This window comes from Sciurus carolinensis, chromosome 1 (assembly GCF_902686445.1).
Source record: "Sciurus carolinensis chromosome 1, mSciCar1.2, whole genome shotgun sequence".
In the NCBI taxonomy this organism is placed as follows: Eukaryota; Metazoa; Chordata; class Mammalia; order Rodentia; family Sciuridae; genus Sciurus; species Sciurus carolinensis.
The window spans coordinates 107,828,449-107,852,456 of NC_062213.1; the positions used below are offsets into that span (position 1 = coordinate 107,828,449).

General features: G+C 34.2%; 1 protein-coding gene across 2 annotated transcripts in view; it reads left to right on the plus strand.

Moving 5' to 3' along the window:
• Positions 1 to 24,008, plus strand: part of Rsbn1 (round spermatid basic protein 1) — a 44,907-nt gene that overhangs the window by 3,907 nt on the left and 16,992 nt on the right. Inside the window, exons 2-3 of one of the 2 annotated variants that reach the window (XM_047563610.1) lie at positions 8,720 to 8,945; positions 10,459 to 10,576. In XM_047563610.1, coding sequence (XP_047419566.1) covers positions 8,720 to 8,945; positions 10,459 to 10,576 — 344 coding nt within the window. Of the gene's footprint in view, positions 1 to 8,719; positions 9,394 to 10,458; positions 10,577 to 24,008 lie in introns of both variants that reach the window. The other variant, XM_047563602.1, reaches the window with a different exon arrangement.

Sequence of the window (24,008 nt, forward strand, 5' to 3'; positions counted from 1 at the left end):
TACCATATTATTTTCTAGAGTATACCAGTTTACAGTCCCACTAATGATATGTGAGAGATCGTTTATCCACATTCTTGACAATATTTGGTATTGTCACTTTTTTTTTTTTTTTAGCTCTTTCAATAGTTGTATGGTGATTTCTCATCATGGTCTGGTGGATAATGATATTAATCAACTTTTCATGTCATCATTTGCCATTTATATATCCTCATCAGTAAAATCTCTGTCTTTTGCCCATTTTCTAATCGAATTTTTTTATTATTGTATTTTGAGAATTTTTTATTGAGCAGTCTGTATATTACAAGCCCAAGTCCTTTGTCAACTACATCATATGCAGGTATTTTCTCCCAGTGTTGCCTGTCTTTCTATCATCTTAAGATATTTCACACAGTAAAACAAGCAAAAGTTTCAGACTTTGTTGAAGTTCAATTTATTGATTTTTTTCTTTAATAAATAATGTTTTTGGTGTCATGTTTAAAGTCCTAAGGATTTTTCCTGTTTTTTTTTTTTTTCTAAAAGTTTTATAATTTTAACTTTCACTTTTAAATTGTGATCTGTTGAAGTTAGTTTTGTGTAAGGTTTAGGTTGTGGTTCTTTTTTCCATCAATATTCAGTGCTCTGGCATCTTTTGTTGAAAAGATTATTATTCTTCCATTAAATTGCTTTTATAAAAAATGAGTTCTATGTCTGTTTTTGTACAACCGGTGAGGGAAGAGTTTTTCTTTACTTTTTAAATGGTTGCAGAAAACCTCATAATGTGAAAATGACATGAAATATTTCAATGTCCAGAAATAAAGTTTTATTGGAACATGCTCTGTTCATTTATACCTATTGTCTATGGCAGTTTTTGCACTATAGTAGCAGAGAAGAGTAGTTGATACAGAGACCATGTGGCCTGCAAAGACTGCTATCTGGTTCTTTTTTTTTTTTTTTTTTTTTTAAACATTTTTTAGTTGTCAATGGATTTTTACTTTATTTATTTATTTTCATTTTTATGTGGTGCTGGGGATTGAACCCAGTGCCTCACACGTGGTGGGCAAGCACTTTACAACTGAGCTACAATCCCAGCCTTATCTGGTTCCTTATAAGAAAGTTTGCCAGCTCCTGAACTGAGTAAGAGACATGATCCTGCACAGTAGCCCAAGAGCACTCAATCCAAATTCATGGGTAGATAATTACAAATCATTAAGATCCCAGACATTAGAAGTTGTTCACAAATAGTTGAAACAAAAATTTAACTCGTAAATGCTGTGGTAAACTTGTTTCACCTGTAGAGAAATAAGTGATTTTCAAAGAGGTGAAGTAACATGCTTGCAATTTTTAGTTAATGGTAGAACTGAACATTGAACTCAGTTTTTTTTGTTGTTTTTTTTTTGACTCATGGTCCAGTTGGCTTTTTTTCTTTCTGCTGTACACGTTGGGATTGATAAGTAAAGAGATATTAAAATGTATTTATTTTTTATGAGCAGTAGGCTTAAGTCTGACTAAACTGACAGCTACCCGTCCTTTGAAACCTTAATTTTTCTCTTACTACCCATAAAAGCATAGAACAATCAAAAGGAGTAATGCTTTTTAAATATTCTTGGTTAGTAGTACCTTTATGATTTTAATACTTTAGTATATTTTTAGAAAGGAAAGGAAGGGGAGATGATCCCCTACCTCTGTACATTGATGTCATTAAATGACAGGATTGCTCTTACATAGAACTCCTAAGTCAGTAATGTTCCTTTCTCATATTTTTTTGCCTTTGATCAGTGACCTAACTGCTATCACAGGGATAGTGTTCCTAAGCCAGAAGTTAATGGAAATTTTTGCACTGTCAAAAAGACATTGATAGGAGTTTTGAATCTGGAAACAGTTGATTGGATTTGGAGATAGGGATGGAGAATTATTTGGATTATAATAAGGAACAGGCAGATTATCTCTTTTATCAGGTAACAGTTAACAGTGTCTTTAGGGACTGACATTTCTTCCTGTCCACCCAGAGAGGCAAAAATAACTTCAAGTGAGGTATGAAAACACATCTTTGTGATCATGCAAAATTATGTAATGGGTAGTAAGTAAAATATTTGTCGAGTAAAGTAATAATCCACCTCAAGTCCATTAGTTGTACCTACCTGATGTTTTAATTGGTCATCAATGGGAGTGTTTCAGGGAGGGGTAGAAAGGGGAGGCAGAACAGAGAGAGTGAAATTTGTAGTGCATGGTATTGGAAGAGTTTGAATTTTGGATTTAAGTGAGAGTTTTGATTGTCATCTATTAACTTTGTGACCTAATATGTTAAAAACGTCATGTTTCAAACTCTTTCCTTCTCTGAACAAGGATTTCTTTATTCATTTCACTGGTTTGTTGGAGGATTAAAATGAGATAACATACATGGTCCCTAGCAGACACTTGGTGAACAATAATTTTCTACCCTCTTGCAGAGATTCTTTCTTCTACTTTATGTTTTTCTCTTTTGGTATGCCATATTGTGCTATCAGCCAGTAGTTTCTAGCTCTAATTTCTAGAATTGTTGCCACTTATTTTGAGGAATGTTACCTAATACTTTTATTATGAATAAGATGATCAAGATGATAGAACCTGTACATCAGATACTATGATGAGGGCCTCATAGTCATTCTTTCCTTTAATACTTAAAATAACTCTGAGATAGACACTAGTATTAATAATATTTTATGATGAGAAAATTGAGGTTTACAAATTTTTTTTAGCTTCCCAGAGATCTTAATAAGCAGTAGAGCAGAGACATTAACCTGAGTTTTAACTGTAAAGCACCTGCTCTTATCTTAAACAGCACACTCTAGATAATACACTCTGCCTCCAGAATTCATCTGTTTGGGTGAAAAAAAAAAAACAGTAGTTAACATATAGTGAGTATTCGTTATGTTTAAGGACTATGCCAAATACTTTAAATGCACTACTCTGCAAATTAATTTTATGAGAAAATATTGTTTTCCCTCCATTTTACCAATGAGAAGTAAGGTACAAAGATATTAACTCTCAAAAGGTTATGCTGCCTCATTTATTATTGGTGGAAATGCAAAATGGTACAGCTACGATGGAGGACAGTTTGGTAATTTCTTACAAAAGTAAACATGCTCTTTCTATCTGACCCTGCAGTTCCACTCCTTGGTATTTACCCAAAGGAGTTCAAAACATATGCCCACACAAAAAACTGCATATGGATATCAATAGCAGCTTTATTCATAATTGCCAAAACTTGGAAGCAACCAAGATGTCCTTTAGTAGATGAATGGATATATATAAACTGTGGTAAAGACCATAGAGCATTAGAACAAATGAATTATCCTTAACCTGAAATGCATATTACTAAGTGAAAGAAGCCAGTCTGAAAAGGCTATATACTTTATGATTCTAGTTAAATTACATTCTGGAAAAGGCAAAATTAGACAATAAAAGACCAGTGGTTGCTGGTGATGAGGGTAAAGGGAGTTATGAAAGGCAGAACACAGAAGATTTTTTAGGGCAGTGAAACTACTCTGCATGATACTGTAATGGTGAATCCCTGTCATTATACATTGTCCAAACTCACACCAAGAGGGAACCCTAATGTCAACTGTGAACTCTGGTGTTATAAAAGTGTAACTCTGGTGGGGAGTGTTGATAGTTGGGAGAGGCTATGCATGTACAGGAATGTATAGGAAATCTCTGTAACTTCTCAGTTTTGCTGTGAACCTTAAACTACTCTAAAAAATTGGAGTTGTAAAATGAAAGGGGAAAAAATGATTGTACTACTAAAGAAGTAGTAGAACAGTGTTTTAATCCTACCCAGCTCCTCAACATCAGAATGGAGTGGGAAGTAAGGTAAAGCAGTGAGAAAAAATAACAAATGATTTGCAAAAATTTGGCTTTCAAAGTGAGCAGGTTTTGTTTTTCTTTTTTATTGGTTTTTAGATAGAACTGGAAAAACTCTCAAGATGACCAAAAATAATATATTTTCAGAAAAAAACTTTAGTCCTTTTCTTTATTATAATTAATAGAGTAAACAATTCCAATTGTTTTGTTTTTGCAACACAGTCATTTTTAGGAATCAAAGGTACTGTATTTTCTAACGTATAATTCAAGTGTATGAATGTTATGAATGGTGTTTAAGTTTTGTAATATTGGAAAGCTAATTTTTGCATTAATGAAAACCATTCTATAGTGTTATATTAAATAAATTGTGCTGCTTAATAATTGATAACAGCATATGTGAAGGTATTACTGATAGTGTCATGTATTAATCTTACTTATAATGATGTTTTTAAAGACAGCAGCAATTTATTTCTTAAACCAATGTTTGTATTTTCCTTTGTAGAATTACATACTTTTTATATTGAGTCTTACAGTTAGATGCGTGAAAGCTTTCCTTAATATAGGTGCAGTGTAGCTCAGCTTCTTGTCTGTAAGGAACTGACATCAGGTCTGTGGATGTAGCTCAGCCGTAAAGTGCTTGCCTAACATGCACAAGGCCCTGGGTTTCATCCCCCAGCACTTCAAAACAACAACTGGGCTGGGATCGTGGCTCAGTGGTAGAGTGTTTGCCTAGCATGTGGAGGCACTGGGTTCCATTCTCATTCTCAGTACCACATGTAAATAAAATAAAGGTCCATTGACAACTAAAAAAATATTAAAAACAACAATAACAAAATTGATGAAACAAATTTAGCTTTCACGCTATGGGAAAATACTCAAAATCTGACTTCCTGAATACATTCTCTATTGGAAAACTAAAACACTCTACCAGAAGTGGAAAGATTGTGAAGCCCCTAGACATTCGACTTTTAAATGTTTTTAATTCATGGAAAGGCATTTGGTATCTCTCTCAAGCAATAATGGCCAACTTTCCATAAGAACTTCCAACAACTTGTGGATACTTGCCATTCACAATTAATTGCCCCCACAATAACTTGAGAATAAATTTTGTTTGTTCATGGAAATTTATCAACAAGCATGGAATAAGTAGTCTCAAATTTTTCCATTTAAAAAAAAAGGGAAGTTTTCTGTATCACCCTTAGAAAAGAGGAAACATTTGAAAAACAGGATTTGTGGGAAGATAGATTGGAATTTATTTCATATTTAAACTTTTTAATCATGTTGGTATATGAAATTATGTTCAGTTTAAGGCCTTTTTAATTTCCTTATACAGTTTTGTTTTGTTTTTTCCCTCTCTCTCTTTCCTGGAGATGGGCCATATTGGATTAATTGAATGGTTTTCATGTAACTAAATTTTGGAATAAAACCCAAAGAGATTTAACCATGTTAGAAATACCATAAGGTAAGATGATAGTAATCTAGATAACATGTTACATTCAAGACCATTCCTTCTTGGTGTTAATTTCAGTGGCAGATCTAGGTCACAGTTCATCTTCTGCATACCAAATACCTCTTCTGAAGCTTAAAACAACAAGATCTATTCAGAGATATTTTCTTTTCCTGTGGAATTGCTAAAACACTTAGTGGAAGGTAATTAGGTGACTATTTTTAAATTGGTCTAACCTTTATATTTAATGGCATTTAGATGCTTGGAAGAATTGCCTAAATTACTGATTTAGTATCAGGAAAAGTATTTAGATTAATTTTATTTGGTAAGAAATATAAATGACTTGCTGAGTTTTAACTAATCAAGGATTTAATATTGTATAGGATAAAAAATTGACTGCATTTTCTTACCATTTTAAGCAACCTGATTATGTGTATGATCAAGTGATGTTTGCAAATGAAGTTTTTTTTTTGTTGTTGTTGTTCTTTGCAGGGTTGGGGATCAAACCCAGGACCTTGTGAATGCAAGGAACTCCACTACTGAGCTATAATCCTTCTGTAGGGTTTTCTTTTTGTTGTTCTTAAAAGCAAATATTAGACAGTGAAATTTATTTGCTATCTATACAGCTTAAAATTTTTGACTTGAACTTTAAAATAGGTTTAAATTTTTAGAAATATTTCAGTTGTAGGTAGACACAATATCTTTATTTTATTTATTTATTTTTATGTAGCACTGAGGATTGAACCCAGTGCCCCACACATGCTAGGAAAGTGCTCTACCACTGAGCTACAACCCCAGCCCTAAAATAGGTTTAAATGTTATAGGTTTTATAACTATTGTACTATCTGGTGATTTGGACTGATTTTATGTCGATTCTTGCAAGTGTCATGTATTTATTGCACCAAGTAAATTATTCTTTTTTTGTTAATTTTTTTTTTTATTGCTGTTGATGGACCTTTATTTTATTTATTTGTTTATGTGTAGTGCTGAGAGTCAAAACCAGGGCCTCACACATGCTAGGCAAGCACTCTATCACTGAGCCTCAACCCCCAAGTAAATTCCTTTTTTTTTTTTTTTTTTTTTATATATTTTTAGTTGTAGATGGACACAATACCTTTATTTTATTTATTTATTTTTATGTGGTACTGAGGATTGAACCCAGTGCCTCACCTGTGCTAGGCAAGTGCTCTACCACTGAGCTATAACCCCAGACCCCCAAGTAAATTCTTTACTTAAAATTATTTGAACTTGTTCTTCCCAGATCTAAGAATAGGATTAGTTGGAATATGTTTGTTAACACTGAATTACTTGAATTATGTTAGAAATACTATTGTTTGGTAGATAAATACTATACAGTAAATGTTAGACCAAGCTTAAAGATTGTGCACCTAGATTTCTTGCTAGGTGTATTTTCTAACTAGTAAATCAAAGATGCCTTTCTCTTTTGGATATGTCAATCTATGATAAACCTTCAGAAATTAAAATTAAGTTTTCAAATTATATAGTAATATGCTTATTATAGAAAATTAGAAAACAGAACAAAGCTATACATTTATATTCCTACCACTCATGCCATTAATACCACCCTACTGTTAATACCTTAGTATATACTTCTCCAGATATATATATATATATATATATATATATATATATATAGTACATATATATATGTATATATATGTACATTGTATATTACATATAGAAATCAAGGAGACTTTTTTCCTTTCTTTAAGTCCTTTGTTTCTCTCTAGGATATTTCCTCCTAAATCTTCATATGCTCATTTTATCATATTATTTAGGACTCAGTCTAAATGTCACCTCTTCAGAAGAGTTTTCCCAGCATCTAGAAAAGCCTACTTGTTTTTTATTACTACCTGGTACTTTCTTTTCCTTGTTCAACCAGATTATAATATTTAAGAGAGTAAGGCTGGGCATGTAGCTCATTCCTGTAATCCCAGTGACTTGGGAGGCAGAGGCAGGAGGATCAAAAATTCAAAGCCAGCCTCAGCAACTTAGTGGGCCCTAAGGAATGTCGGGAGACCCTGTTTCAAAATAAAATAATGAAAAAAGGACTGGGGACGTGGCTCAGTGGCAAAGCGCCTCTGGGTTCAATCCCTGGTACCAAACCAAACAAAACAGAAAGAGTAGGGATTGTGTCTATCTCATCCATCATATCCTTAGTGCTTAGATGTATACCTGGCAAATGGTAGTTACTTAATGTTCAAATGAATGAATGTCTAATATAAAAATGGGATCAGAATATACCCTAGTGCTTTGGAAAGAAAGTAAGATATATATCACTCAGCTTAGATTGCTTACAGTCTAGAGAAGAGGTGAAAAATTAAATATGTGATAACATGGAGTATGGTAAGTGCTGTGGTAGGAGTACAGTGCTACAGAAGCAGGGAGAAGGAATAGCTATTGCTACATATGCCCTTAGGTAGGTAGGAGTTATTAAAGTAGGCTTTCTAGAAGAGTAACATTGTAAGCATTTTGTAACCTTGTAATTTGTATGTCAGTCTTTTCATCTATGGTGTATAATGGCCAGGTAATATTTTATAATGTATAACTACCAAGGTTTAATCAGTCTCTGATTATTGGGCATTTAGATTAGGTTTTTGTTGTTTTAAATAATACTGTCATTGATATCCTTATAGATCTTCAATTATTTTCTTAAGTAATTTTGACTTGGAAGTGGAGTTCCTGGGTCTGTGGATTGTAAATATTTTCAGGACTTTTGATGTATATCACCAAATTGCCCTCCATTGAAGTAATATATAGTTTATCATTCTAACAACAATACTTGAGAATGAATCCTGCTACTAAGAAACACCTCCCTCAAACAAATGAACAAACAAACAAAAAACCCATGTACCAAAAAACTATGATAGTTTCATAGGCAAGATTTTGTCATTTTGTCTTACAGCTTAATTCACTGTTGTTTGATTAGCCTATAGATATTTACAGACTGACAGCAAATATGACAAGCTTCAATTTAGATTTTACAAAGGTTACTGAGCAAATATTTTATGTAGCATGTCAGATTTGAAATTACTTGGATATTTCCTTTAGTTTTGATTGTAAGTCAAATTATATGTTACCCCTTGCCATGATCTGCTTTGTGTGTGTGTGTGTGTGTGTGTGTGTGTGTGTGTGTGTGTGTGTGGTGGTGGTGCAAGGTACTGAATGTGTACTGGTGCATGCTAAGCATATGCTCTATCACTGAGCCACACATCTAGCCCTTCGTTATCTGCTTTTTTTTTAACATAATCTTTGACCCAGCATATTATTATATTTTAAATCTTAGTTTCATTTGTTTTTTTAAGGTGTAAGTCGCAATAGCAAATTCTGAGAATTGAGAGGAGACTATTTGATTGAGATCTAGTACCTTAAGAAACTTGTTATGTTGACATTAGTCCTAGCAACTAACTTCTTTTTAATTATTGTGGCCAGAAACACCAGATGAAAATGGTAAAACCCAGAGAGCTGATGATTTTGTCTTGAAGAAAATAAAGAAGAAAAAGAAAAAGAAACACCGAGAAGACATGCGAGGAAGACGCCTTAAAATGTACAATAAGGAAGTACAAACCGTCTGTGCTGGCCTGACCCGCATCAATAAGGAAATTCTCACCCAAGGACAAATAAATAGCACGTCAGGAGTTAATAAGGAGTCCTTCAGGTATCTGAAAGATGAACAGCTGTGCCGATTAAATTTGGGCATGCAAGAATATCGGGTACCCCAGGGAGTACAAACACCTTTTATGACTCACCAGGAACATTCTATTCGTAGAAATTTCTTAAAAACAGGTACTAAATTTAGCAACTTTATTCATGAGGAACACCAGTCCAATGGTGGTGCTCTGGTCCTTCATGCTTACATGGATGAACTCTCATTTTTGTCTCCAATGGAGATGGAGAGATTTTCTGAGGAGTTTCTTGCTTTGACATTCAGTGAAAATGAGAAAAATGCTGCTTACTATGCTTTAGCAATAGTGCATGGAGCGGCTGCTTATCTCCCAGACTTCTTGGATTACTTTGCTTTTAATTTCCCCAACACTCCAGTGAAAATGGAAATTCTGGGCAAGAAAGATATTGAAACAACAACCATTTCAAATTTTCACACTCAGGTAAGGTAAAATTATTGTTAAGTAATTTAGTAAATATAGTATCTCAACAGTGTTATCTTCATTCTGTTGCATAGCTCATATCACCACACTTTGATAAAAATACACAGTGATAATGATACTTCAAATTGTTTCTCCAATTGTAAAGTCTTAATTACTGAGGTCTTTGGGGTGGAGCTTTTATTTGCTTGAAGAAATGCTTTATACATATTATGCTTCATTACAAATCTTTATGGAAACCCAACTTGAAAACTAATTCAGTCTTTTACCGATCAGGTAATGTTAGTGTGATGGATATGCTTTAGATCTGATAGCCTTGAGGTAACTTTAGTTAAGACTTTTGTGTCATAATAATAGAACATGTGAGGGTATTGGTCTATTTATTGGCCAGGTTTTAGCTAGGTTTGTTTCTCTTCTTTCAGTAACTTGTTGGCAGTCTATCCCAGAAATATACCCCATTTATGTGACTTGCGAGTGTCACTAGGGAGACCGCCATAGTCTCTGCTCCTTCTGCCTATGCACTCTAGTAGGTGAAGACATTTTTTAAAGCCTTGCTTAGGCAGCTAGGCTTAAGTCAGCAGGGAAACATTGCCTTCCTAACCAGTTTTTAACCAAACATTTTTTTCAATGAAGTTATTTTAGGGCATTAAGAAGTTAATAATGTATCCTAGTTTTTTTCTTGCTTGCTTTCTTCTTAAGGATTATGAATATGAATGGTCAGCTGTAAATTTATACTGCTTATACTGTAAATTTAAGTTTAGTGGAGCCTATTTCACTTTTTAGAGATTCATGATTATATAGCCTGTTTTTTCAGGTTATCTAGTAATTTGCTGCCATTCTTTTCCCATAAGTTTTTTTTTTGTTATTTTTTTTAAGGTAAATAAACTGTTGTATAATAAGACTCTCAGCTGCTTACATTATAGTGGTTTCAAGCCACTTACATTTATCTGAATCCTCCTCTAACATGAATCTTTTTAGTAAGTTTCAACATCCTTGCCTCCAATGAGGGGAGTATCCAGTTTAGATTTATGAGCCTCAGAATTTCTCTAATTGAAGTTCTCTCTGCAGTAGAGAGAGCAGGAACAGCCAATCTGGAGAGGTCGCAAGATGGGGCTGCCCAAGACGTTGGAACACGATGTGCAATAAAGGGCTTCGTCTTGGATTTTGGCCTTGTTACCACAATCAGGTACCGAAGTGCTGACTTTTGTAGTAGATTTTCTTTTTCTTTTTTTTTTTAAGGAATTTTTCCCTTTGAAGGTTAAGGAATCCTATTTTTATAAATATTGTAGAAGAGACTAAACCAGTCTAGTCCATATTCCCCATAAGTCTCTACTTAACAAGGAAAGATATTGCTGAGAGCAGAGTTTACATGATCTATCCATTTTTTAGTTTAGAGAAATGCAGCAAATTTTCTGATTGATAGACTAGCAAGCATATCTGAGAAATAAGCCAGAAATTGGGGGGGGAAATGTCCTGGTTTTGTAAGGGTGACTATTTAACTTTCCCATGAGTCTATATTGGATCAAGTTTATATGTTAACCCAGTCTGAATAGTTAATAAAAGAAGAAATCTTGAAATATTATTCCCTGCTGATTTTTGTCCTCCAATTTTTAAAAATGGAGCCAAAATTTAAATGACTGTACCAACAACTTACCTTGAGATTTACTTCGAATTTTATAAAATAACCATTTTAAAATAACATCACATTATTAAATTAGATTTTAAATACTTTCACCACATAAGAATATTGAGGACAGTTGAATGAGACTTGTGCTCTGGTGATCCTGGAACTTAATTTTATTTATGAATTTTCAGCCATTGGAGAGAAGTATTAGGTAGATTTAGGAGGTGGAATTAGCCCATGAAGCTTTAAATTTGTACCTGTAAAATCTTTCACAGATATTGGGATAGATGCTAATAACACAGTAGTTCAGATTTGTTTAGTAGAAATGCTTTCAAATTCACATCTGAATATTTGAAATAATCAGGGGGTAGGTAAGCAATTTTATCTCTTTTATGCTTTGAAGAAACAGGCTTTGGATGTGTATGATGTTATCCAAGGTCATATAGTTAGAAAATAGAAGTCAACATGAAAACCTTGGCCATCTGAACAATGTTCACACTCTTTTGCCTTATTTCCTCTTTACCTCAGCTATGGGAGAAGAAATTAGTGCTTTTATTTGTGTAACACTGTGATCAGTGAAATTAAAGTGTCTCCGTTTAAAACAAAGTTTAAAAGGCTTTGTTTTTAATATATTTAACAAATACCTTTAGATTTGGGGGAATTAAGTGAATTCCTAGGGTATTTTGGAATTCTTTTTTATGAAGTCTTACAAAGTTCTGTTAAATTATAAATAAGATCAGGTAAATTTTTTAATTACTTTAGAGACACAGCTATTAGAAATTGTTTGTTTAAATATATAGCTAGTTTAAATATATAGCTGTAATAATTATTCATGACTATATTTCAGAATAGTTTATTCAGCATTTATTGAGAACCTACCATGTACTGAGTATTCAGTTCTTAAAAGGACCAATTGATGAATTCATTTTAGTGGGGGAGAGGAATAAACCAGCAATTATAATACAGTTTAAATAGTAGAGACTTGGCAGTAAGGAAAATCCTACCATGGAGAGGGAGCACAGTTTATGGTATTACCTACTTCAGACTTGAAGTGATTAGAAAAGGCATTTTAAGGCATGTGATGCTTGAGTAGAATATTGAAAGCAGATTAATACTTAGCTTAGTAAGGACATTTTTAATCAAAGGAAATAATAGCCAATGCAGATGTACAGAGAGCATTTGAAAATGTGCCATGTTCAGGGAACTTTAAATAGCTTAATAGGGCAAGAGGACATACTCACTGTAAGGGGTGGTTGGAGTTGGGGGTGGGGTAGAATGAACAAATGAAAATCAAGAGTGTGAAGAGTGTTATATGCCCAAATATACTTTTTCCTAAAGCTAATGGGAGAGTTATTGGTGAATTTTAATAGGGTAAAGCTATTAATTTATGTTTGCAAAGGTTACAGGAAAATGTAGAGGATGAGATTGAGGGAAAATGTGATTGAAAGTAAGAGTACTGGTTAGGTTATGATTGTAACTAAGTCAGGAATGATCCATGCCCAAACTGGTATTGACACTAGAGAGAAAAGAATAAGATTAAAAAAAAAAAAATTTTTTTTTTTAACTTGTAGATGCACACAATACCTTTATTTTACTTATTTTTATGTGGTGCTAAGGATCCAACCCAGTGCCTCACACATGCCAGGCAAGTGTTCTACCACCGAGCTATAACCCCAGCCCAAGAATAAGATTTTGTGAATTATTAATATAGAGATTAAGTGGACTTTGTGAAAGAAAGAAAGAGTCTTAAGATGTGGTTTGGATAAATGAAGGATGGTGCTACACACAGGGTTGAAAAAGTTTAGTCAGTTAAAAAAAAAAAACAAAAAACAAAACTTGGGAGACATGTTTAGGCCGGAGATGCAGAAGTTGGATCAATTAGCATATATAATCAGGGATAGCAATAGAATGGAAAGGAGATGAAGCTAAGGGTAAAATCCTGTGGTGTGCGTGCATATAAGTATAGAACATGGGAAGAAACCAAAAAGAAAGGTAGAAGGAAGACTGGGATACAAATTTCCAAGATTTTAAGAATGATAGAGTGATAAAAATATTAAAATATGGGGGATCCAGTAAGATAAAGATGGAAAAGCTTTAGGTTGATCAATTAGTAATTTAATTGGAAACATTATCGAGACCAGTGCTCTTGCAAACCCTGGGTATCGAAGTATTGTCAGTTACTCCTTTTCTTTAGAACCTTGCTATTCAAAGTGTGCTTGAAATATGAATTTGGCACCTCTGGGGTGCTTGTTAGAAATGCAGTCTCATTTTTACTCAGATCCTCTGAGTCATAATTTGCATTTTAAAAGATCCCCAGATGATTCATGTGCACATTAAAGTTTGAGAAGCACTACTTTAGAATTCATCTGCTCTAGCAGAAGGAAGTAAAATGTGGGTTTGTTTTGTATAAGAAAAATTATAGCTTCTGTTACTTTTATATTTTTAAATTATTGTGATGGCTAAAGCTAGGATCCGGATCCACTTATAGGGCCTTTTTTTTTTTTTTCTTTTAACTTTTCATAATACTCAAATGTTCTAACACCAAAGGAGGTAATTTCATGATATCACTTTACACCAGGCCAATACTTACTTGTTTACTGAAGTTTCAGCAGTTTTACTTAAGTTTGAAGTTTCAGCTAACTTGTAAATTTGTTTCTAATCTAAAGGGCTATATATATGTACTTAGGTCTAAGTTTTATTGGTTAAATATCACTTTGAACCAAAAATCCAAAGGGTTTATGAACTCTGTTTCATTTAGTAGAGAAAAATTAATGTTCACATTGAAATGTATTTCTCCTAAAAAAAAAAAAAAAAAGTATCTATATACACACACACATTTTAGTAGGAATAAATGTAATTTATGATGTTTTTGCTTAGACCTTCTGTCTTGTAATTACAATATTGGCTGTTTGAAAATATTTTTAGCAGCTTTGAACTTTGTTTACTGTAACTGCAATAAGCATGCAATCCTTGGCTCTCCCTACATATAAAAATTCTATGGCAGCAGATAAATTGATTAAAAATTCAGTCCTTTTAGTTATCTTATGAATTAACAGGGCTTTAGAAAAGGAAAGAGCCATTTTTCAAGCACTGTTCTATAGATAAAAAAGGTCATATTTTGTTTGGGATCTTCCCCATGACTAAATAATAGCAGATCTTCAGAGAGGAATTGTTTTTTACCTGTCTCTGAATGGTATAATATCCTCTAGGGGAGGGGTTAGGAAGTTTTAATATGTGTATGATTAACTGGGAACCTTGTTAATGTGCAGATTTTGATTTTTGTAGGTCAAGAGTGGGACTTTCAGGTAATGCAGATGTTTCTGGTTCGTGACCCAGCAAGGCTCTAAGTCTTAAAAAATACACATATATTGCAAATGAAAACAATAACAAACACTAAAAATATAGTGAAGTTAGCCAGGTGTGGTGCTGCATATTTATAAATTCCAGCGATTTGGGAGGCTGAGGCAGGATGATCAAAAGTTTAAGACCAGTCTGGGCAACTTAGTGAGACCCTGTCGAAGAGCCTGGCTCAGTGATGCACACCTGTAATCCCAGCAGTTTAGGAGGCTGAGGCAGGAGGATCTCATGAACTTAGGCAACTTGTTGAGACCTTGTTTCAAAATAGAAAATAAAAAGGAATAGGGATACAGCTCTTGGTAGAGTATCCTAGTTTCAATCCCCAGTTGTAAAATAAATAAAATAAATACATAGTGAAGTTAAATGAGAATTGTTTTAAATATCACCATCTGAGACTCTTTACCTTATAGGAACTAAGTAATTGAAAGGTATATATGGAGAAGAATCATGTTTATATGTGCTGTGGGGGAGATTGGCAAATGTGCATGTTTTACTTTTTTTTTTTTTTTTAAGTAAAATTTCTCTATAATATTGAGCATTCTTACTGAAAAGCATGGTGTTTTAACTTTAGTTAGGTAGCAGTAATTCTTATAAATGTTATTTTTATTACTCTATAAAATGGTAACGTTTTGTAGGATTACAGTATTCAACTTTAAAGCCTACTGTTTTAGAGAAAAACAAAAAATGTTATTTCCCCATTGAGTGTTGGGGCAAGGCCTTAAATGTATTTATTATATACTCTCTGGTCTTTGATTAAAGTAATTAACATTTTACAGTGAATTGATAGTGCTAATAAAGAATGAAACTAGTAGAGTTTATAGTAAATTGATAGTACTAATAAAGAGTGGTGTGTTTGGGAAATAACTGAACCCTTAAGGAACTCTGCACATCAGTGCCTTGTATAAAAGGAGAAATAATTATTTTAAGTACTTCAATTTATAAAACAGTATAAATAAAAGTGATAGGTTGAATTCTTCTCTCATTCTAAGTAGAGCTTGTAATAAACTCAGTTGACCCACTCATACTATTTTCACTGTGTGGGAGTACCTCTCCTACTCACAGGTGACAAGGTTGGGAAGATTGCTGGCTGGCTTTTTCCTTTCTGCTAACTTAAACAGGCTTCTTCCTGAAACATGAGTTCTATGGGATAACTCACCCCTACGCTCTTTTCACCCTATACACAGAGTTTTCATATAGTGCATTGTTCAGCTTGACATTCTCCTGTGTTTTAATTGATGTATGACTTTTTAAAAAATTTTTTTAGTTGTAGATGAACACAGTACCTTTATTTTATTTATTTATTTATTTTTATGTGGTGCTGAGGAGTGAATAGTGCCTCACACATGCTAGGCCAAGTGCTGTACCACTGAGCTACAACCCCAGCTCTGTGACTTTTTTTTTTTTTATGAAGTGTTATGCATAGGGGACAGAGTCAATCTTGCTTAACTTTTAGAAAATGATACACAATAACTGTCAAGTTGAGTTTCTAATCTAAAGGACTATATATGTGTTGACACAGCAATATGTATATTTAAAGGTAATTATTTTATAGCTATTGTAAATGCATTAAATATTTTGAATGCATGCAAAGCTAACTACTGTTTTCATATAGATGTATTTCTCTTTGATTCCACATTCTTCTTACCTCCCTACTATACTTTCCTGATTTTAATAAAGTCTGAGTTTTCCCTGTTGCCATTAGTCTTTGGCTTCCATGGCAACTTTACTTTTTTCTGTTCTTTGGTGTTTTTTTTTTTTTTTGTTGTTGTTGTTGTTGTTCTTTTCTAGAGATACTTACTCCTTCTAATTTTTACATTTGTTTCTTCCTCCATTTTACCCTAATACATACACATTGAGAAGTTGTGAAACTCAATTTATTTTTTTGCTTTCAGGTGTTATTTCCAGGCCAGAGTTTCCCAAACTTGCCAGGTTTGAAGAATAATCTGGGGTTACTAGTTTAAAATACTTAATAGAATGTGAGATTTCTTCTGGACACACTGAGTCATTAGATCTGGAGCAGGACCTGAGATAATTTACCCAATGTAATTTCTATGATCAGGCAAGTTTAAGAACGCTGTTTTACACCACATACATCATCTACTATTCTCTAATTCCTTTCATTTGATTCATAGGTACTATCTTCTTAGAATTTCATTGCATTATAGTCTAAGAGACAATTTTGTCTAACTTGTACACAGTACAATTTAAAATGTTTTAGAATTCATAGTCATTTGGGATCTTGTTTGTTTATAAGGTTTCATAAGGCTTCCTGTTGGGCCTTCAGCATTGCCTAGGAAGCTTGCTTCTTTTGTTTGGTCAGCTTGTTTGCCTGTTCTTCATAATGACTCTTCAGAATTTTTATCTGTATGTATTTTTTCCTCATTCCCTCCTGTTATAATAGAGAACGTATCCTGATTTCTCTTCAAGACTAATCCTTCTACTTGTGTTCTGGATTTCATCTCTAGGCTTGTTTAGGATTTTTTTTTTTATTGTCATAAATATACATAACATGAAATTTGTCATTTTTAAATGTGTAATTCTTTGGCAGTAATTACATTCACAGTGTTGTAGAACCATCACCACCATCCATTTTCAGAACTTTTCCCATCATTCCATATAGAAACTCTGTATCCACTTGCTTAGGGTCTTTATGATAGTTACCCATCCCTATCCCTCCAACTTTTCCCTCCTCCATTCCACATAAGTGAAAGTATAAATTGTACTAAATGAATTACTGCTTTGTCTTTCACTTTTTAAAAAAGGATTAACTTTTCCTCTCTCCCCAGAAGTAAATCTTCATTCTGAATTTGTAGTTTATCATTTTTATTTTACTACCTTATATGTGTTTTGAGAATCCCTAGTTAAATTGGGGTTCTAGTACCATAACAGCTAGCAACCCTGCCCTAACAAGAAACAAAGGGGAAATGGATATAGGTGTTTACAGTGTGTCTTTCATGGGATACTTTTACCTGGTTGATGGCCTAATACCTATTTATTTGATCTTCACAGATAACTTATTTATATAGTGTATATCCTTATGGCTCTTATTTGATCCATTTCTAGTTTATGCCTGCCTGACCAAAAGTCTGGCGCTGGGAGCCTAAATTTGTGTTCTTTCTGGTTTCCTGGGGAAACCCAGCTTGTAGTAGCCCCTGGTTCTTTAGATGGAAGGCTCCAAGTTCAGTATAATGCCCTCAATAGGAAAAAAGTTCAAACACACCTAGTCAGGAAGGGCATAATGAGTTGGGAGGAGGGTAGTCCTCTTGTCCCCAGGTTATGACGCAGGAATGAAGAGTCAGGCAAAGAGAGAGAGAAGGAATTTGCTGTAGTATGACATAAAAACAACATATGTAACTGTTATAAAACTTAATAAAGAGTATATTGCCTCTATCATTCTTTAGGTTGTTTTGGTTCAACATTGTTTTATGAGAATTGTGTTGATTCATTAACCCTAGTTCATTCATTTTAGTTTATTCTCTTTTTGGGGGTGGTTTACTGAGATTCAACACAGGGCCTCATACATGGTAGGCAAGCACTCTACCATTGAGCTACATCCCCAGCCCCCTAGTTCCTTAATTTTAACCACTGTATTTAAATTGTTAATGTGTATATCACAGTTAATTTATTCTCATATTTTTGGGCATTTACAAAATGCCCAAATTTTGTAATATTTTTGTGTTAATAGTATGTATAATTTGTAAACGGCTTTTTATCACATGTATATTCTAGGACTTCTATATGCCTTTTTCTTGTTCTAACATTCTATGACTATTACTTGGCTCAAATAAGACCTCACATGTATGAAAGGTCTTCTATAACATTTGGTTATTAGTTTAGATATGGAATTTTAGGTTAGAGGTCATTTTTCTTTAAATTTATATGGGCATTTTTCCAGTGTCTTTAAGCTGCTAGTGTTGCTATTGAGAAACCCAGTGTTGTCATGATAATGGATCTTTTTTGGATGTCCTGTTTTCTCCCCACTGGAAGCCTTCAAAATTTCTTTTTGAATACCAAGCAATAAGATGCTTTCAGATAGGTCGTTTTTATTTTTAAAAAGTTACTATGAATATTTCACATATACAGAAAGTTTTAAGTTGGGGCTGGGGTTGTAGCTCAGTGGTAATGTGTAGTGCCTCGAGGCACTGAGTTCAATACTCAGCACCACATAAAAATAAATAAAATAAGGGCATTGTGTCCATAAACAAATAAATATATATATATATAAAAAGAAAGGTATAAGTAATATAATTCTTCAACTGAGAACATCATAATTTTTGCCAGGGTGATAGAGTAAGTTATACCCCTATTGGCTAGAATTCTTAAAGCTGAGCTATGAAAGGAGGTAAGTGATTAAGGAAATTTTGCTTAACCCTGCTTTCATCATAACAACACTCTCTCATACTTGATATCCTTCTGTGTGTAGTCATTTTGGTTTACTTTCTCTACAAGTTGATAAGTAAGAAAAGGAATTAGGAGTAGGGAGGTGGAAAGTAAGTGGAGGAGTCTTAACTGACCTAGCAGACTTTAAACCCATCTCCTTGATTTTTTAATTCAGTGCTTTGTGTACTTCCTTCTGTAATATTTAGCCTTTCCATGGGTCTGTAGCTCAAACTGGCTTCTTGAATTCCTCTGTACCAGAACTCAGTATTCAATTTTTTTTAGTCAACCAAGAATCCTATATAACTTCTCAACTTTCAAAAATATTTCGGTAGCTTATATCTATAGTTTTTCTTCTCTCTGACTTTCTGGGATTTATAGCCTTTCCATGTTATTCTCATTTGAATGGAATTTTGATAAGGAATAGAAATAAATCATATGCTCAATCTATCATTTTTAAATCGTAGTCCTTTTTTACCGTTTCACCTTAACCATGTTCTTCCCATTAGTATTAAAACATGATTACATTAAAAAATACTTAATTATCCATGATTACTGAGGATTTGAATGCCTTTTTTTCCCATTTTCTACTAGACCAGTAGGAGGCCAAGAACCTAGGCTAACTAATATTGAATTTACCCATGTGAAAACTATGGGAAGACACATAAGAGGTATAAGAGAAGACATGGGATACCAAGACATTCTAATCAGTACATTCAGCATTCAGTGTTAAAGAAAAAAATAGGAAAACTATACTATTTTTGGATAAGAGGAATCAATATAAAAGTGGCAGTTTTTCCTAAATTGCAAATTGAATACCATCCCAATAGATAAAATATAAATAGTTGATTTTTCTTGAACAACCAAACCAATAAACTAATGTTGAAGTTTTAATGAAAAAATAGGCAAGAACAGCCAGGAAAAAAAAAAAAAAAAAAAAAAAAAAATAGTGATGGAGGAGTGTCTTACCATATGGCAGTACATTCTAAAGATTTAATTATTAAGCCAATGTATATTAGTTTATGAACACTGTTCAGTCAGTCAGAAAATTAAGCCCAGAAATAGATTGAAATACATGTAGGCATTTGATATATAAAAATATAGCATACACATCATTGGTGGCAGAGAAAAAAGAGAGTATTAGGACATCTGGGTACCTATTTAGTATTTATTTTTGTATCCATATCACTATACCAAGATAAACTGCAAATGGGATCAAAGATTTAAATGTATAAAATGGGGACATAAAAGAAGACATGGAAAAGTTCTGTTATAATTCTGAAATGGGAAAGGTCTTTTGAGTTATCCCCAAAACGAAAAAGCTTTGTACAAATCAGAAGGCAAATTATGAAAATCATTTACAACACATAACACTGGCAGAGCATTAACTTCTCTAAATTATGAAGAGCCCTAGTATCGAGAAATACCAATAACACTGTATAAAAATAAGCAGTATGAATAGACATTTCATAGAAGAAGAAACACAAATGACCCTTTAACCTCTGAAAAGATACACATCTTCACTCCTAAGAAGACTGAAATTAAAACTATCAATGTGACAAATTTTGCTTATTAAATTGTTAAACATCCAAAGTTTTGACAACATTGTATCATTGAAGTTGTGGGACAACAGATACTTTGTTATATTGCTGGTGGAAATCAAAGTTTATACAACTTGTACAGTCTTTCCATCTTAAACACTCTTCCTTTTTCCCATTTTACTCTCTGTCAATCTAATTTTCACAGCCAAACTAATTAAAAGGATTATTTACATTTGCTGTTCCCACTTCCTCATCGTTCCTCATACAAATTTGGTTTCTATCCCCATGATTTCTTCAAAACCAATGGGCATTTTTCATCTGTTTTTTTTTTTTTTTTTTAATACTGGAAGTGTTAGCAGGTTTTTGACCAAGTTTTTCATGAACTGTTTTCTTAACATTTCTTAATCTCTCTGACTGCTTAATTGTTCCTTTACTTTTTTTTGGTCAGTAAACTTCTTCCTTTTTTTTAACTGAAGCTTTCCAAGGCCTCCTCCCTTTGAACTCTATGTATTTTCTCTAGAGAGATCTCTTAATTCTAACATTTCAGTTACTGCTGGTGAGTAGGATTTATATTCTCAGGTTAGACTCTTCTAATTCCAGATCCAGTAGCCTTCTTGATATATCTACATAGGTATTTCAGATGTGCTTGAGAAGACCTGGTTCTTATTCTTGCTGTAACAAAGTACCACAAACTCTGTTCTAAAACAGCACAAACTTAGTATCTGAAGGCTCTGAGGGAAAAATCTATATTTTGTCTTTTTAATCTGTATTTACTTACTTGTGGCCCTTTCTTCCATCTCCAAAATTCAGCACTCCACTCTGCTCCCTTTTCTGCTTTAGTCAAATCTCCCCCTGCCACAGTCTTATAAGGACATCTGTAATTGTATTACAGAATTCTATTAAGGACCACCTGGATAATCTAGGCAAATCTCCTCATTTCAAATTCTTTGAGCTGGGTGTGGTGGTACATAACTATAAATCCCAGTGACTTGGGAGGGTGAGGCAGGGGGAGCCCAAGTTCAAAGCCAGCCTCGGCACAGTGAGACCCTGTCTCTAAATAAAATAACAAAGTAGGACTGGGGATGTGGCTCAATGGTCAAGTGCCCATGAGTTCAATCCCTGGTACCCGTCTCCCCTCCCCCCCCCCCCAAAAAAAAAAAGATTCTTCATTTATTCACATTTGCCAGGTCCCTTTTGCTGTAAGGTAATATACCCAGATTCCAGGGGTTAGAATGTGGAAACTTTGGGAGCCACTGTCCATTCTATCCCATACTTCAAGCTCATGGTGTCCAAAATAGAAGATAGCATCTTTGTACTCAAACCTGGTCTTCCAGAAGAGAGTAGTTTTTCCATGTGTTTGCAAATGGCATAACTGGTAGTTATCCTTGATACACTTTTTTCTTTTTTATCATATCCAGTCTTTCTGCAATCCATGGCAGTTTTTATCACTCATATACTTTTTAAATGTCTTTTTCCCCCCCCTTTAAAAATCATTCTGCTGTTAGTTTAGCTTGTCTTCTTATTTGGAAAATTATAGAACTCTCTTCATTGGACTCTTTCTTTCCATGTATCTCTGAGAACACTAAACAAATAAAGGCAAGTATGACCTGGAATGGTGATGTGCACCTGTAGATCCAACTAGTTGGGAGGCTGAAGCAGGAGGATTACTTGAGCCTGAGGTTCAGTGTGGGCACCAGAGTGAGACTCCATCTTTAAAACAAAAACACAAACAATATTTAAAAGGCAAATTAGATAACATTCTCTTCCTTTAATCCCTTTAATGACTAAAATTCTTCATGTGGTCTTTGAGTCTCTTCCAAGTCTCCTCTTTTTTCTCTTGTTTTATATTTACTATTGTTAGTTGTCTTACAGACCTTGGGAAAAAATAGCACTTAATAGATTTTGTTTGTCTCTAACTTTGTTCCTTAGCTTAATGATTTTACCTCAAAGAGCATTTAGTGTCTGCCTCTCCCTACTAGACTATAAACTTTAAGCAGTGAGGAACAGGTCTGGTTTGTTGTATCTGTGTTGAGGACAGCCTGAAACATGTAGTATAAAATTATATTGAATGAGAGGTTCCTCTTTCTGTATAACTTTTAAGTTTGTGTAAATCTCTTCTGTGATAAGACTGTTTTAGTCAGCTTTGTGTTGTTATAACAAACTAGTTGAATTTGGGTACTTTATAAAGAAGTTTAAAATAGCTTACAGTGCTGTAGGTTCAAGAGCATGGCACCAGCATCTGCTCAGCTCCAGCATGGGCTTCATGGTAGATGGCATCACAGTTGTGAAAGCTTGTATGAAATTGGTGAGTAGTGATGCAGAAGAGAGATTCAGAGGAGGTGCCAGACTCCCTTATAACACCCGATTCTCTTGGGAACTATGTGAATCCTGTGAGGACCATGGTAATCTCTTTGAGGGTGATGCCCACCACTGGGCATTCCTTCCACTAGACCTGACTACACTGTAGGACCAAGCTGCACATGAACCTTTGGGGGACAAGTCATAGCAGGCTCCAAATATTTGAAGACTGTCATGTTCCCTTCTTTAATCTTTTCAAATTAAATATTTTGAAATGCTTTAAATTTCTTGTACTCTTCCTCCAATTTGTTTGACATGCAAATCCCTATTTACCTTCATTATTTTCTGTTGGGTGTGCCATAGTTATAGATTTCTTTTTAGCCCAGATTAGGAGATAATACCTAATCATTTGTCATTTGTGCAATGCATAGTATTTTCTCCCTCACAACAAAGTATGTAAGATATAGCCATAGGCAAACCCATCATAACAAGGAGACCCCATATACAATGCAAGCTCCAGGGCTGGTGGCTAAACAAAAGTGGACAGAACCGGCTGAAGCAAAGCTTTATTGGAATTTGACTCTCCCAGCCCTCTGGGGTACAGGTCAGGGTGGAGAGCCTGAGGAGATCGCTCATGTCCCCCTGCTGCCCAAGGTTTTTATAGGCCAGAATAGGTGGGGGTCCTGCTGAGTGATAGGTGGATATAAGTGTCAGTGGGGTTTATCTGTCCGTGTTTGGTTGCTCTTTGGCATGCTGCCTGCTGCATCAGTTGTTCTGTTCCCTCCCACATAGTCTCTCAAGTCCCGACCTAACATCCAATAGCTAGGGAAAAAAGTTTCCCTCTTGTTTAAAAATCCAGAGGTAAGCAGCTCTGTTCCATGATGTCCTCTGAGATCCTAGTTTCCTTCTGTCTTTTAAATTTTGCTGTTCTTTCTGGTAGTGTTATGAGCATGGTTGAGCCTGGCTCTCTATCACTCTACTCTGTTTTCCACCTGCAAAAAGAGAGAAAGAAGTGGAGGGCAAGACTTTTACTTATTAAAGACATGCTCTGGAAATTGCATATGTTACTTATGTTAATGTCCTATTGGCCACAATTTAGTCACAGGTTATATTTAGCTGACAGGGACTGTAGCTCATTGGCCATATGCCCAGGAAGTTCTCTCACTACGAGGAAGAAAGATGGAATACTTAGGGATAATTAGTAGTTTGCTTGTTTGGCATCAGTTGCACACAGTTGGAACATGTTGAATTTGTGGTCATAAATGCTACTTTATCTTGTGTTGCTAATTATTTACATCACAAACATCTACATTAATTAAAATTTGTAATACAAGCAACAGACATTATTGATCAACAGCTTTTCCTTTTTTTTGTCAGAGTTTAATGGTTGATTACTTCATTCTATTCTCAGTATGTATAAG